Source organism: Rhodotorula graminis (genome assembly GCF_001329695.1).
Source record: "Rhodotorula graminis WP1 unplaced genomic scaffold RHOBAscaffold_1, whole genome shotgun sequence".
NCBI classification, from domain to species: Eukaryota; Fungi; Basidiomycota; class Microbotryomycetes; order Sporidiobolales; family Sporidiobolaceae; genus Rhodotorula; species Rhodotorula graminis.
Genome location: NW_017264928.1, coordinates 231587 through 245373, shown reverse-complemented (window position 1 = coordinate 245373; position 13787 = coordinate 231587). Strand labels below are relative to the sequence as shown.

Genomic DNA, 13787 nt, shown 5'->3' with positions numbered 1-13787 from the left:
AAAGCTGGCAGCTTCGCCGAGAGACCAACTCTCGCTGTCGAACCACCTCCAGCACTCGCTCCTGCGCATCTCCCGACTTGCCGAGCAGCATGCTGCGCCTCAAGAATGTGCCGCTGGCTCGGCTGGCCCGCCCTGCACCACCTCGATCCAGCTCCGTCTTGATCTCCCGACCTTGGTCGACGTCGGCATCGCCCTCGTCTCAAGCCGCGCTCGAGGTTGCCGACCCACTCTTGCTCTACTACAGCCTCGGTACGTCCCTCTTCGCCAAGTCGCGCCCGCCCAGGGGCCACGAGTGCTGACCCTCGCACCTGCCCTCCCCCACCAACCTCGCCGAACTGCTCGCACTTTCGCCCACTCGCACGCCCGCGCTCAAACAGTCGCCCAGGGCAAGGTTAAGAAGGACGAGGAACAGCTGCGGGCGCTCGTTCAGGTGCGCCCTCCTCTCCCGCCGTCCTCAAGGAGGCTGCACCGCCTCCCTCCCGCTGATCCACCTCCTCGCGATGCAGCTCCGCAAGCTCCACACCGAGCTCATCGACTACCAGCCACCAGTCCACCTCCTCACCCTCCTCGAGTCGATCCGCGCCATCAGCTCGCCGCCCTCCTCGTCCACCTCGGCCGTCACGACCACCTCGTCCCTCCCCGCATGGCCGTTCAAGCGCTCGCCCCTGTCGAACCTCGGCATGGACCTGTCGTCCGAGGAGGAGGCCGACCGCCAGTCGCTGTCGCTCCTGAGCGAGAAGCAGAAGACGACGGAGCTCGTCAAGGTCCTCAAGGCGCACGAGGGCCTCGAGGAGCTCGACACGCCCAAGGGCTTCCTGTTGACGGGTCCGCCGGGTACGGGCAAAAGGTGCGTCTCCCTCTCTCTCTAACTCAGACGTCAAGCCGACCGTTTCCTGATCACGATCTTTCCCTCCCTCCCTTCTTAGCCTCCTCATGGACCTCTTCTTCCAGAGCCTGCCAGTGCCGCACAAGGTCCGGTACCACTACCACGCCTTCCTCCTGTCGCTCTACCAGGCTGTGCGTCTCCTCCTTCCTCTTTCTCGCCATGCCTCGCGCGCTCGAGCCCCGCTGACCTCGCACCTGCCCCCGACCAGATCCACCGCGCGCTCGAGCGGCAACGACTGCAGAACGAGGAGGAGGAGCGAGCGGCCAACGAGCTGTACAAGCGCGGCGACAAGGGCGGGTACCCGTGGAGCCGCAAGGAGGAGATGAAGGCGCGGGCGATCAGCCAAGGGTGGCAAACCGTCTTTGCCGGTGCGTCTCTCGACTTCCTCCCCCTCTCCGTGCCTCCTCGACTCCCATCAACGGGCGTTAACCCTGCTGCCCGCACAGGAGGACGCTCGGCGAGTGACCCGGCGCTCAACACGCGCGAGTTCGTCCTCGCGCAGGTCGCGCTCGACCTCATCAAGACGCACGGTTGGCTGCTCGCGTTCGACGAGGTGCAGCTTGTCGACATCGCAGGCGCAGGCCTCGTCAGCCGGGTCATGAGCTGGTACTGGCGCCTCGGCGGCGTCGTCGTCGGCACGTCCAACCGCGTTCCTGAAGGTGCGTCCTCCTCCTCCTTCTTCTCCCACTCTCCCACCGAGTCTCATCCTCTGACATTCTGCCTGCTCGACAGACCTCTACAAGCAGGGCATCCAGCGCGCCACCCTCTCGCCCTTCCTCGGCGCCCTCGCCGTCCGCTCGCCCGTCATCAACCTCTCGTCGCCGACCGACTACCGCCTCATCGCGCGCTCCCAGATCTCGCTCTCGCCCGAGACGGACGCCGTCACGCCGGGCGACTTTGGCTCGACCGAGGCGTGGACGCGCTGGGGCACGCGCTCGCGAGGGTGGTTCGTCAAGGGCGAGGACGACGCGGCGTGGCAGGACGCGCTGCGGTGGGTCGTCGGCGACGCCGAGGGTGCGCAGAAGGTCCTGAGCGTGTACGGGCGCAAGGTGACGGTGCCCTGGGCGTCGGGCGGGGTCGCGAGGTTCTCGTTCAAGGAGCTGTGCGAGAAGCCGCTCGGGCCCGCCGACTACATCACGCTCGGCAGCGAGTTTGTGCGTCGACTCGTTCCCCATCCTCTCTCGATCTCTTCTCGACGGCCTCGAGACTGACCTTGAGGTGAACCTGGCCGCAGCACACGCTCGTCCTCGACGACGTTCCTGTTCTCCCGCTCAACGCCAAGAACGAGGCCCGGCGGCTCATCACCCTCCTCGACGCTCTCTGTACGTCTCGCCCCCTTTCCTCTCGTCTTCTTCGCCACCCTGACGCCTTCTCTCGCTCGCAGACGAGACTAAGACTCGCCTTCTCGCCTTCGCCTCTGCCCCGATCGACTCGCTCTTCTTCCCCGACGCCGTCACGCCCGAGGCGCCTCCTTCGCCCGTCGACGCTATCCTCGACGACCTCCCTACCTCGTTCGCCGAGTCGTCGGGCTCGCACGCCCCCGGCGACTCGGGCCCCGTCCACGTCCTCGACAACTCGACCTTTTCCCTCCCGCTCAACGACTCGATCTCGGCCAAGGGCTCGTCGCGGTACGACGCGCAGGACGCGGCGGGCGAGGTGACCGACTCGCTCGTCGAGGAGATGCTCGGCGACGTCCAGCAGGACCTCGACGCGCCGTACCGCCCCAACATCTCGGCGTACGACGAGAGCGCCAACGTCGCCGCCTACGAGCGTGACGCGGCGCGCAAGATCGAGACGCAGGCGGTCGAGGAGCAGCTCGATCGGCAGCTGCGACGGCGGCGCGAGCAGGAGGCGAGGGCGCCCATCCACCCGAGCGCGGCCACGCCGAGCTTCCAGAACCTGTCCATCTTTACCGGTGCGTCTCTCGAGCCTCTCGCGTACCCTTTCCCTCTCTTTGCAGACCTCTGACCGTACTCCCTGCCCGCAGGTGAGGACGAGCGCTTCTCGTTCAAGCGCGCCGTCTCTCGCGTCCACGAGATGTCGTCCGCCGAGTACCTCGTCACGGCCGAGCACTCGCCCATGCCGTCACACGTGCGTTCGTGGGAGACGCCTTTCGCCTCGTCGAGCGCTGTCGCCGATGCCGCGGCCGCCGCCGCACCACCTCGACACGCTGTCGGCGACAAGGCGCCCCTCGGCGACGACCGCCTGAACGGCGTGCTCGACCCGGCCGACCTGCGCGCCAAGTGGCCCGACGGCACGCCTCGCGAGGGCAAGGAGGTCGACGTGCGAAGGGAGCGACCGGTCCTGAGGGAGGAGCACGTGTGGGGCGTGCGCGAGTGGGGCAAGAAGGCGGGCAGGTGGGGGCAGGGCGCAAAGGCGTACGAAGGCGAGGCCAAGTAGACTGACCATTCCTCTTTGCGGTCAAGAGCTGCAGTATATTCTGAGCCACGGCCGGCGCAAGGAGCAGCTCGAGAGGCTCGCGCTCTGTCTCCCGTCCGTCTCGAGGCTCGTGCGCGTCCGCCGGAGTCTCCGCGGCTCGTTTCTGTCGGGCTCGGCCAGCTTTCGCCTTTCTCGCTCGTTCGCTTCGACGCTCTACTCGCCTCTACTGCCCTGCCGCTGCTTCAGATGGGCAGGAGGAGCCGACACCACGACCTGAGCGACTCGCCCTCGAGCTCGAGCGACCCGTCCGCCAGCGACGACGACACACCAGCCTCGACCGACAGCGATATCGGCTCACGACGTCCACGAGCATCGAGGCGACACGTCGACGACGGCAGCAGCAGCGACGAGGACGCCAGCACCGGTTCGAGCGAGGGAGAAGACGTCCGGCGGCGACGACGACGGCATTCCCACGGCGGTGGGGCGAGGAGAAGGAGGCGGCGCGACAGCAGCGACGACAGCAGCGACGAGGAGGCGCTCATTGCCGTACGTCCCCCGTCCACGATGCCGTCGAAGCAGAGCGACCCGCACTGACCCGCTCGTTCCCTTGGCAGGCGCACCATCACCGCGACAGACGACGGCGACGAGCGGCCGTCGGCGCGCCTCAGCCTTCCGGCAGCAACAACAAGCTGCTCATCGGCGGCGTCATCATCGTCCTCTTGCTCGCCCTCGGCGGCGGCGCCGCATGGTGGTGGTTCAACCGCGACTCGGTCGGCTCTTCTTCGGCGGCGACGAGCGACGGCTCATCGTCGGGTGTGGCAGGAGGAGCGGCGGGTGGTACGGGAGGAGCAGGCGGTGGTGGGACGACTGGGAGCGGCGCAGCTGGCAGCGGCGACGGCGCGGCAGGAGGAGGCGCGCCGAAGGGCTCGAGCGCGAGCGGCGGAGGAGGGTCAGCAGGGGGCTCGAGCAAGACGGCGTCAGCAGGGGGTTCAAGTGCGTCGGCGGCACCGAGCGGCTCGTCGTCGTCGGGCAACTCGTCGACGGGCGGCGCAACTGGAGGAGGGAGCGGCGGATCTGGGAAGGTCGCGGTGCGTCCCTCCTTTCTCTGTCTCTTCTCCGCACAGCATACTGACCCCCTCTCGGCGCTGTATCCCTGCAGGCTTTCTGGGAGAACTGGAGTGCGTCCCCTGCCTCGTTTCGCTCGACTCGTGAGCCCGGACTGACTTTCCCAAGTTGCTTCCCTTCGCGCAGCCGGTCTTTCTGTCGCCGACACCGACTTCTCGGGCTACGACTACTGTTTCTGGTGCGCCCGGCTTCCTCTCTGCCTCTCGCGACGGTGAGAGCGGCGTCGCTGAGCCGTGCGTCTACAGGTTTTGCGCCGTGCCCGGGACGGCGGCGGAAAAGGGCAAGCTCGCGATGGGCGAGGCGAGCGACGGCGTCGCCAAGGACTGGGTCAAAGCTGCTCAAGCTGCAGGGTGCAAGGCTGTGCGTCTGTGCTCTCCTCTCGTCCTTCGTCCTCGTGCTCGCACCGAGACTGACCTTGTCCTCGTTCCCGCAGATGCTCTCGGTCAGGCGTGCCCCTCCTTCACGACGTCGCCTCGTCCCTCTCCTACACGCCGACGACTGACTTGTACGTCTGCAGATTGGCGGCTGGTCGGGCAGCAACACGTTCTCGGGCCTCGTCGCGACCGACACCTCTCGAGCCGACTTTGTCGCCACCCTCGACACGGCCTTGACCGACTACGGCTTCGACGGCGTCGACGCCGACTGGGAATACCCTTCGCGCGCGGGCGCAACAGAGGACGTGCGTGCGGCTTCGTCCTCGTCGTGAGGCGTCAACGAACTGAACCCTCTCGAGCGCGCAGTTCGACACGGCCAACGACCTCAAGAACTACCTCGAGTTCTTCAAGACGTTGCGCACCAAGATCGGGAGCGACAAGCTCATCTCGTCCGACACGTCGTCGGGACCTTGGGTCGGCGCAGACGGCTCGGCGTCGACGGATCTGAGCGAGGTACGTTCGGCTCTCCCTTCCTTTCTCCTCGCGGACACCCTCACTGACTAGCTCTGTGCCGGCAGTTCGGCGACGTCCTCGACTTCATCACGATCATGGTCTGGCTCGTGTCCCTCGTCCTCGACGTCGTCGAGCAGAACTGACTTGCTCGCTGCGCACAGACCTACGACGCCGTGACCTACTCGGCGGCCGCGACGGGCCCGAACTTTGTACGTCCCGAACTCTCTCACTCGATCCTGTCGACACTGTGCGTGTACTGAAAGCGCTCGTCGTGCAGGCCCTAGACTCGTCGTGCGCGCCGTCGACGCAGCAGTTTAGCTACCCGGCGGCGGTCAAGAGCTGGACGGCGGCCAAGTTCCCTGCCAACAAGGTGCGCCCATACTTCTCTCCTTGTGTCTGGGCGAGTGCAGGGGGGCGCGCCACGCCGTGGTCGCCAGCAACGTGTCGTCGAAATTGACCTTCTCAAGTCGCCTTCTCGCAGATCATGCTCGGCCTCGCCTCGTACGGTTACGCCTGGAAGGTGCGCTCAGCTCTACCTTTCTCTCTCTCTCTCCGTCCCCCCACGCTCGTTCTCGCGCGCATCATGCTTCCCTGTGAGACTCGAGCCGAGCTCGACTCGCTGACACTCGTCCTCATGGGCTCGTCCACCTGCAGGTCGACGACTTCAAGGACGGCGGCGGCGTCGACGGCGCGACGTCGAGCATCTACCAGAAGGCGAGTGGCACCTTGAGTGCGTCTGACGGGTCCAAGCCGTACGACAAGATCATCTCGGACGTGCGTCCACCTTCGTCGACTTCCTCTTTCTTCGCGAGGCGGATCCTGACGTACCTCGACCGCCACCCAGTTCAAAAAGGACATGGACTACACGTTCGACGACTGCAGCAAGACGCCGTTCCTCTACTCGTCGTCGTCGCAGCTGCTCATTACGTGTCCGTCGCCTCTCTCCCTCTCGAGCTCGACGATCTGCTCACAGCGCCTGCCTCTTCTCGCAGACGACGACGTCGACTCGTTCGCAGTCAAGGGCGCGGTCGCCGGAGAAGGCGGGCTCATGGGCTGCAGCCTGTACGCGGCGCTCACGCAAAACACGGACGGGACCCTGCGCGACGCGGCCAAGAAGGTGTGCTAGCTCGACGGCGGTTCGGTTCGAGGGCGATAGATACTTGGACAACGTGCAACGATGAACCACGTCATTCGACCGTGCGTGCTCGGCGAGCGGGAGCAGGTCGGCCCTCGACTGCAGCGCGAAGCTTCTCCTCTTCGACACTCCTCCTCCTCCTTCTCGACATTCTCCTCGAGCCTGCACACGCGCTCCGTCTCTAGAGCGGGCGATATTCAAGTGGCCTGGCTGCGTCGAGCTGCAGACTCGCAGAAAGCGCTCGAGCCCTAGTCACAACCCTCCCCTCGAGCGAGCCGAAAGCGATGCGAGACTAGCTCGGGCTCATAATCTCGCTAACGGCTGGACCTCAGAGCTATTACCGAATACAAAAGTCAAGCGCGAGGTCGTAATCTGGACGACTCGCGCCCCCCACCTCGTTCTCCACGCGCAACTCGGCCGCACCGCTGCTGTGCCTTGCCGGCGCGTGTCCAGCCCTTCTGCATCGCATCACCTATCTATGGGGCCTGCTCCCGCGCCACCGCGAGCGGCCGCCGAGGGCGCAGGGCGCGTCGCATCTTCATCAGCGACTCGCGTCGTCCGACCTCTCTCAACTGGTGGCAACGGCTCATGGGCCGGTGGGCATCGTCGTCGAGGACTATCTCAGCATCAAGGAGACTACTGGGCCAGGCGGCCGCGCTGCGCGGGCTGTGTACGACTGGTGCGTCTACCTCCTCCGCGCCTCCCCGTGTTTGGCCCCCCTCTCCCTCTCCCCTCGCCCACTCTGCTACCTCGCGATGCGGTGCAGGGGTCTTGATGGACTGACCTTGTCACTTTGCAGGCGGAACGGCTGCGCAGGGCGAGCAGGACGGTCTTCTGAGCGGCGCGAGGCTGGCTCTCAACCTCGAGGCGTCTCACCTTGTCCTTTGTACGTCCCGCGCACTCTCTTTCTTCCCTGCAGGACCTTCGTGTGGGTCTGTGCTCCTCGTCGAGCCGCGCACTGACCCCCTTGACCTCGCGCCGCAGGTTAGTCGCGCCCTCGATGCCACCTCCCCCTTCTCGGCCTCGAAAGCTTCCTCGCGCCCCAGCTGCGCCGCGCGACGGCGCCCTTTCCTCTCCGAAAGCTCTCCTCGTCTCTGTCGAGCGTTTCCAGACCGCAGAGAGTTCATGTTCGTCGTCGCACTCGTCCCGACGGCTCAGCGAGTCGAGCCGTCGCGGACGGGTCTTTACGAGGCCGCGCCCGCCCTCACGTGCCCCTGAGGGCAGCGGGCGCACTGTGGTGAGCCGCTCGCACGGCGCGCACCCCTGCGGAGCGCCCGTGCGCCCGGCCACCTACAAAAGACTGGGGGATCCTGCGCACCCTCGCTCAAACGCTAGCTCTTGATCTAGCAGGGTTACGGCCTCGTCCGCGCGCCAGTTCGAACGAGGAGGTGTCTGCGGTGCAATTGAGCGCGTTTCCTGAGCTACTTTGTCGTGTAGAGCGCGAGTTGAGCAGCTCGTTCGCCTTCCCAAGTCGGTCGACCGGCGAGCCGCCAGAGACTCTTTCTGCTGGCTCTCTCCTGTGCGAGGTCTTTCTCTGAGCGCATTCGAGTGCGTCCGGAGCGAGAGCGAGCGCCCTAAAGCAAGAGAAAGAGAGAGCAGAGGACGCGCAAGGTCGGGCGGGGAGCTCTCGGACCTCTCCTCGTCGTCTCGCTCCGTCTGGCACACGCTCGCGAAGAGTGATATCTCGATCGTTGCAGGGTCGTGATAAAGCCAGTGAGGGGGACGAGGAAGGAGGAAAGAGCGAGTGTCTACGAGGATGTGGCCCACAACTGGGCGTGCGGGCGTGCGAAAGCGAGAGGAGGGGCACTAGGCTGAGAAGAGAGGGGGAGGACAGGGTGACAAGGGGGACACGATGCTGCATTTATGGCAGAGAGAGGAAGAAGAGCGACCTGCGCCCGTCTCACGCGAACACGAGCGCGACCGCCGCGCCGAGGACGGCAACGACGCTCGCCGCCGCCCGGCCGGCCGCGTTGTCCGCGTTGGCCGCCGCAGATGCGGGCGCCGACACCGAAGCCGACGGCGCCGACATGGTCATGCTCGAGCGCGCCGGGCCCGACGAGGCCGACGACGAGGCCGACGAGGGCGCCTCGGTCGAGGTCGACGACGACGCGTCGTCGGCCGACGAGCTGCTCGACTCGACGGTCGTCGAGGACGCGGCGGCACTCGACGAGGCGGCGACGGCGGACGAGGCGGCGGACGAGGCGCTGCCTGCGGCGGACGAGGCGGCGGCGGAGCCCGAGGCGGCGGCGCTGCTCGCCGAGCCACCGGCGCTCACGAGCGAGCCAGTGCCCCACGCGATACCGGCAGTCGACTCGGTGGGCTTGGTCTGCAGGGTAGAGCGTTCATCAGTACGAGAGCTCGTCGGCAAAGGAAAGGAGGGAGAAGAAGGGGTTCGAGCGCACCGTCGAGCCGTCGGCGGCGGCGATCGTGAAGCGCGTCGTCCACGCCGTGTCGGCGCCGTCCTGGCTGAACTGGTAGAAGTAGATGGCCGAGTTGGGCGACACGTTCGGGCACGTGTAGTCGATCGTCTGGGCGCCGGACGTGCCGTCGAGGCCGGTCGCGACCGTCTGGACCGGCTCCTGTAGGACGACGAGCATCGTCAGGACTTTCCTGGTCGTACGAGAGGATACACAGAGAGCGAGAGGGGGCGCACCATGGCAAAGTTCGAGCCCGTCATGAGCGTAATCGAGAAGTCGGTCCTGCGGGCGCGAGGGCCGTCAGGTCACTGTGCGTGAGCGGCCTCGCCCGCGTGGCGGAACTCCCGCAGCACCACCGACACCCGTGCGTGCGAGCACGAGCAGGCGGCGCAGCACCCTTGCGCTCGAGGCGAGAGAGCGAGACGCACCAGTTGCCGGTCGTGTCGAGGTTCCACTCGATGTTGCACTTCTCGCCGACCTGCACGGTGGGGAGGACCGTGTCAGTGAGGATGCCCTGCGACTGTTCGAGATGCTTCTGGCGCTGCGCGACGCGGCAAGCCCCGCTCGACCTCGCCCGTCCTCCCCCGCGGCTCCACCACACACAGTCCTCGCTCGCCGCTGCAGCCTCGCCCGCCGCGCAGCGAGACCCTCCCAACCCCGCCCTGCACGCCCTGCCATATCCCTTCGAGCGCTCGCCGCGCCCGCCGAGCCCCCACGCGCCCCCTCGGACATTCCGCTCGCGCCCTCCTCGCGCCCCTCGCTCCCTCCTCGCTCCCCCTGAGCCCAACGAGCGCGCACAACTCACGCGGAAGACCTCTCCCGGTCCAGGGGCGGTCGGGACAACGTCGGCGCGGGCGAGGTGCGCCGCGAACGAGAGGGCGAAGAGGGCCGTCGTGGCCGAAGCGAGTTGAGCGACCATGGTTGTCGAGGGGCGAAGTGAGGGGCGAGGGGCGGGTGGTGAGGCGATGCGGTGGTGCTGGGTGGGTGCAAGGAGCGACGGTGGGTGGGCTGGAGGCACTGGGCACGGGCACGAGAGCGGTTGGACGGAGGAGGAGGACGAGGCGCGACCTCTCCATCGAACGAGACGCGTCGAGCACGAGGGGCCGTCTCACGTTTCCTGCGCGCGCGCTCTCTCTCTCTCTCTCGGGGCACACGTGCTGCGAAAGAGAGTGTTGCAGGCCTCGACTACGAGTGTGCGAGGAGAGACGAAGGAGGGAGGGGTTGAAACTGACTTTTTTTTGCGGCACAGAGAGGAGAGGGCGAGCGAGAGAGAGTTTCTAGGGTACAGAGAGGGGTTGCGAGAGAGGGAGAGAACGAGAGAGAGAGGCCTCTCAGTGGGCGAGGACCTGGACCGTGCGGCTCGGGAGGTAGAGCTGCGCGCAGGCGGCGACAAGGTCAGGCTCCTCCTCTAAACGGCCAAGACGTGCAACGAGGACACAGAGGGGGACGCACCTGCATAAAGTTCTTGCGCCCGTTCCACTCCATCGGGGTCGTAAAGTGCTTGACGGCCTTGTCGATGTTGGCGTGACCGCCAAACTCCTTGTCGTCGCTCGAGAGCACGACGCGGTACTCGCCCGCCCAGTCGGTCCCGACGCGGTAGTCGGTAAACGACTGCGTCGGGTGGAAGTTAAACACCCACAGGAGGTTGCCGCGCTCAAACACGACGACCTTGTCCGACTGCGAGAGAAGGGGGGAGCGAGTCAGGGACCCTTCTCGTGCCAGGACGACGACGGCGAGGGAGAGAGAGAGAGAGAGAGAGCGGGACGCACCTCGTTCTTGAGGCTGATGTAGGCCTGGTCGGCGCTGAGCCACCCGTACTCGGTCTCGGTGCGGTTCATGGCGCGGTCGAACGCGTACAGGTACTTGTACCGCAGCAGGTCGTCGCCGATGAGGTTGAACTGGCGCCGCGCGTACTGGTACGACTCGCCGTTGCCGACACGCGGGAAGTCGAGCCACTCGGGGTGGCCAAACTCGCTGCGGGGCGGGGCAGGAGGGGGGCGAGGGTCAGTGCCTCGAGGCTCGAGCGCAGGCAAGAGAGGGAGGGAGAGGAACGGGCACGACGCACTTGCCCTCAAAGTTGAGGTAGCCCTCGCCGCCGAGCGCGTGCGTGATGAGGCTGCGGGCGAGGTCGAGAGCTCGTCAGGATCGGGACCGAGAGAAAGAGAGAGAAGAGGCAATGGACGGACCGGATCATCTTGTGGAGGGCGAGGCCGCGGTCGATGACGGGCGTGCGCTCGGTGAGGTCGCTCATGTTGGTGTACATCTCCTTGTCCATGAGCCAGAACGCGAGCGTCTTGTCGCCGACGAGCGCCTGGTCGTGGCTCTCGGCGTACGCGATCGTCTTTTCGCGCCAGCGCCGGTTCGTCAACGTAAAGCAGATGTTGCCGAGGTCCCACGCCTCGTCGCCCGGCCCGTCCTTGAGAAGCTTGATCCACATGTCGGGGATGGCCATGGCGAGGCGGTAGTCGAACCCGAGGCCGCCGTCGGCGACGGTGCGGCACAGGGCCGGCATGCCCGACACATCCTCGGCGATCGAGATGCACTCGGGGTACAGCTCGTGCAGCATCGTGTTGGCCTGCGGTGGGCGACGGGCGCGCGTCAAGATCGGGCTCGACGAGGAGGAGGAAGAGGGCTGAGGGGAGAGAGGAGGGGACGCACAAGCATGAGGTAGACGACGGCCTCCTCGTCGACGTTGGCGCCAAAGTACTCGTGGTAGCCGCCCGAGAAGCCGGTGCCGATGCCGTGGTGCGTGTACAGCATGCTCGTGACGCCGTCGAACCGGAAGCCGTCGAACTGGTACTCCTCGAGGTAGAAGCGCAGGTTGGACAGGAGGAACCGCAGGACCTCGTGGTGGCCGTAGTTGAACAGGCGCCTGCACGATCGAGGGCTAGTCAGTCTCTCGGTCGAGGCTGGCGGCGACGACGACGACGACGACGAGAGAGAGGGAGAGAGGAGAAGAGGAAAGGCGAGGACGCACGAGTCCCACAGCTCGTGCTGGCCCTTTGCGCCGCCGTGGAAGTACTGGTGGTCGCTGCCGTCAAACTGGTTCAGGCCGTCGGCGACGTTCTTGCTCGCGTGCGAGTGGACGACGTCGAGGAGGACCGTGAGGCCGAGGCCGTGCGCCGTGTCGATCAGCTCCTTGAGCTCCTCGGGCGTGCCTGTTTCGTCGCGTCGTGGATAGGGAGGATGGGGGAAAGAGAGGGAGGGAGGCAGGGAGAGGAGGCAGGGCGAGAGAGGGAGAGGGAGCGGACGAGGTCAGGGAGGGCCCGTGCGCCGTGCGCCGAGAAGAAGAAGGAGGACTCGGGGGACGCACCGTAGCGACTGCTGATGGCAAAGAAGCTCGTGATCTGGTACCCGAACGAGGCGTAGTAGGCGTGCTCCATGATGGCCCTGCGCGCGAGCAACGACAAGGATCAGCTGCGCTCGTTCCGGCGCCATTCGACCAGGACGAGGGACGGCGAGAGGGGGGAAAAGGGGGCGGGACGCACATGAGCTGGATCGTGTTGTACCCGAGGTCGGCGATGCGCGGCAGGACGTCGCGCGTGAACTCGCGGTACGAGCCGATCTTGGGCTCGGGCGTAGAGATGCCGACTGCGGGTGCGCACCGTACCTCGTCAGGTCAGGCGGCGGCAAGAGAGAGAGCCAGAGGGAGGGCAGGACGCACCGTGCGCCTCGTAGACCTTGACCGCCTTTGGCGCCTTGGGCTTGCGGTTCTTGAACGTGTACTTGTCGGCCTTGGGCGGGTTCCAGAAGACGGCGTCGTAGATGGGCGACACCTTGACGTCCTGGACGACGCGCCTGCGAGGGGTGCGCGCGAGGCGAGTCAGTCGAGCGTGGCGAGAGGGAGAGAGAGAGGGAGAGGGAGGGAGAGGGGACGCACTTGGCCCAGGCGGGGAGGCGCTCGATGCGCTCGCCGCTCGGGGTCGTCATCGAGATCTGCGCCACGAGGAGTACGATCAGGACGAGTTGGGGAGGGACAAGGACGGCAGGAGAGGCGCACCTTGATCTTGGAGTTGTGCGGGATGGCGGGCTTGCCGGCGACGGCGGGCACGACGCACTCCCACACGCCGAACGAGTCCTTGGTCATCTGGTTCGCCTCGCGGTTCCAGCCGTCTGCGGGTGCGAGGAGACACAGGGTCAGGCGGGCGTCGACGAAGACGAGAGCGAGCGCGAGACGGACTGAAGTCGCCCGTGAGCGCGGCCGAGGTGGCGTTCGGGGCCCACTCGCGGTAGCGGATGTCGCCGTTGTTGAGCTGGTGGAGGCCAAAGTGGTCGTAGCCGCGCGAGAACTTGTCGAGGCCGCCCTCGTGCTGGTCAATGGTCGAGCGCCATTTCTTGTAGACGTCGGTGCTGCGGGAGGGTTGTGAGCTGGATGGTGGGGGGAGAGAGGGAAGACGGAGGTGAGGGCGAGTCGGGGCGAGGGGGGTAGCGGTTCGAGGTGGCTCGCGGTGGGTGCTGGAGGGTAGTGTAGCAGGTGCTGGGCTGGTGCAAGCACTCGCAGGGTGAGGAGGACGAGGCGAGAGCGAGATCGACTTGCTTCCGCTCCGCCTCCACGCTCGTCGTCGCTCCCTCGCCTCACTCCCTCACCATGGCCGCCAAGATGGACACGCCCAAGCTCTACACCCTCCTCCACCACCACCTCGACCAGGGTCACTACTCGGCAGCCCTCAAAACCACCGCAAAGCGTGAGCTCCTCCTCCCCTCCTCCCTCATCTTCATCAGCTCGTCGACCCTCACCTGTCGACCCGACCCATCTGACCACACCTCACGCCCCTCACAGTCCTCGCCATCGATCCCAACGACGACCTCGCCATCCGCACCCGCGCCCAGCTCCTCGTCGCCCTCGACCGCTACTCGGACTCGCTCCAACTCGAGTCGACCCAGCCCTCGCTCCACCGCGCCTACTGCCTGTACAAACTCGCCCGCACCCACGACGCACACGACACCCTCGCCGCAGC

General features: G+C 66.5%; 4 protein-coding genes across 4 annotated transcripts; 2 read left to right on the top strand and 2 right to left on the bottom strand.

Annotated features, from left to right (window-relative positions):
• Nucleotides 1–89: 89 nt before the first annotated feature.
• Nucleotides 90–3338, top strand: RHOBADRAFT_50495 (uncharacterized protein; the record flags this gene model as incomplete). Its single annotated transcript, XM_018415347.1, has 10 exons — nucleotides 90–249; nucleotides 378–430; nucleotides 507–847; nucleotides 927–1017; nucleotides 1095–1254; nucleotides 1333–1545; nucleotides 1619–2040; nucleotides 2121–2208; nucleotides 2271–2801; nucleotides 2874–3338. The coding sequence occupies 10 exons, from the start codon at nucleotides 90–92 to the stop codon at nucleotides 3284–3286; spliced, it is 2472 nt and encodes an 823-aa protein (XP_018274020.1). The 3' UTR covers nucleotides 3287–3338.
• A 1563-nt stretch (nucleotides 3339–4901) lies between these two features.
• Nucleotides 4902–6007, top strand: RHOBADRAFT_11059 (glycoside hydrolase family 18 protein; the record flags this gene model as incomplete). The annotated part of the gene is made up of 6 exons (XM_018412025.1): nucleotides 4902–5069; nucleotides 5131–5277; nucleotides 5343–5375; nucleotides 5439–5486; nucleotides 5555–5647; nucleotides 5759–6007. Coding segments are annotated over 6 exons (738 nt in total), but the record flags the coding sequence as incomplete, so codon positions are not given.
• Nucleotides 6008–8079: 2072 nt separating this feature from the next.
• On the bottom strand, nucleotides 8080–9801 carry RHOBADRAFT_50493 (uncharacterized protein). The gene is made up of 4 exons (XM_018415346.1): nucleotides 9258–9801; nucleotides 9066–9111; nucleotides 8815–8991; nucleotides 8080–8738 (listed from the first exon to the last, which is right to left on the bottom strand). The coding sequence occupies exons 1-4, from the start codon at nucleotides 9746–9748 to the stop codon at nucleotides 8313–8315; spliced, it is 1140 nt and encodes a 379-aa protein (XP_018274018.1). The 5' UTR covers nucleotides 9749–9801; the 3' UTR covers nucleotides 8080–8312.
• A 179-nt stretch (nucleotides 9802–9980) lies between these two features.
• RHOBADRAFT_47816 (glycoside hydrolase family 13 protein) lies at nucleotides 9981–13619 on the bottom strand (the record flags this gene model as incomplete). Its single annotated transcript, XM_018415050.1, has 14 exons — nucleotides 9981–10202; nucleotides 10282–10506; nucleotides 10599–10803; nucleotides 10895–10945; nucleotides 11016–11404; nucleotides 11488–11701; nucleotides 11807–11987; nucleotides 12143–12219; nucleotides 12318–12420; nucleotides 12494–12627; nucleotides 12710–12765; nucleotides 12830–12942; nucleotides 13010–13197; nucleotides 13567–13619. The coding sequence occupies 14 exons, from the start codon at nucleotides 13617–13619 to the stop codon at nucleotides 10161–10163; spliced, it is 2031 nt and encodes a 676-aa protein (XP_018274017.1). The 3' UTR covers nucleotides 9981–10160.
• Nucleotides 13620–13787: the final 168 nt, after the last annotated feature.

Excerpts from the sequence above, each read along its gene's own strand:
- RHOBADRAFT_50493 (XM_018415346.1), bottom strand. The coding sequence starts at position 9,748 with ATGGTCGCTCAACTCGCTTCGGCCACGACGGCCCTCTTCGCCCTCTCG. Across the intron at positions 9,112-9,257 it reads CTCGACACGACCGGCAACTG|GACCGACTTCTCGATTACGC; the intron begins GTGCGTCTCGCT and ends TCGCGCCCGCAG. Across the intron at positions 8,992-9,065 it reads CGGGCTCGAACTTTGCCATG|GAGCCGGTCCAGACGGTCGC; the intron begins GTGCGCCCCCTC and ends GTCGTCCTACAG.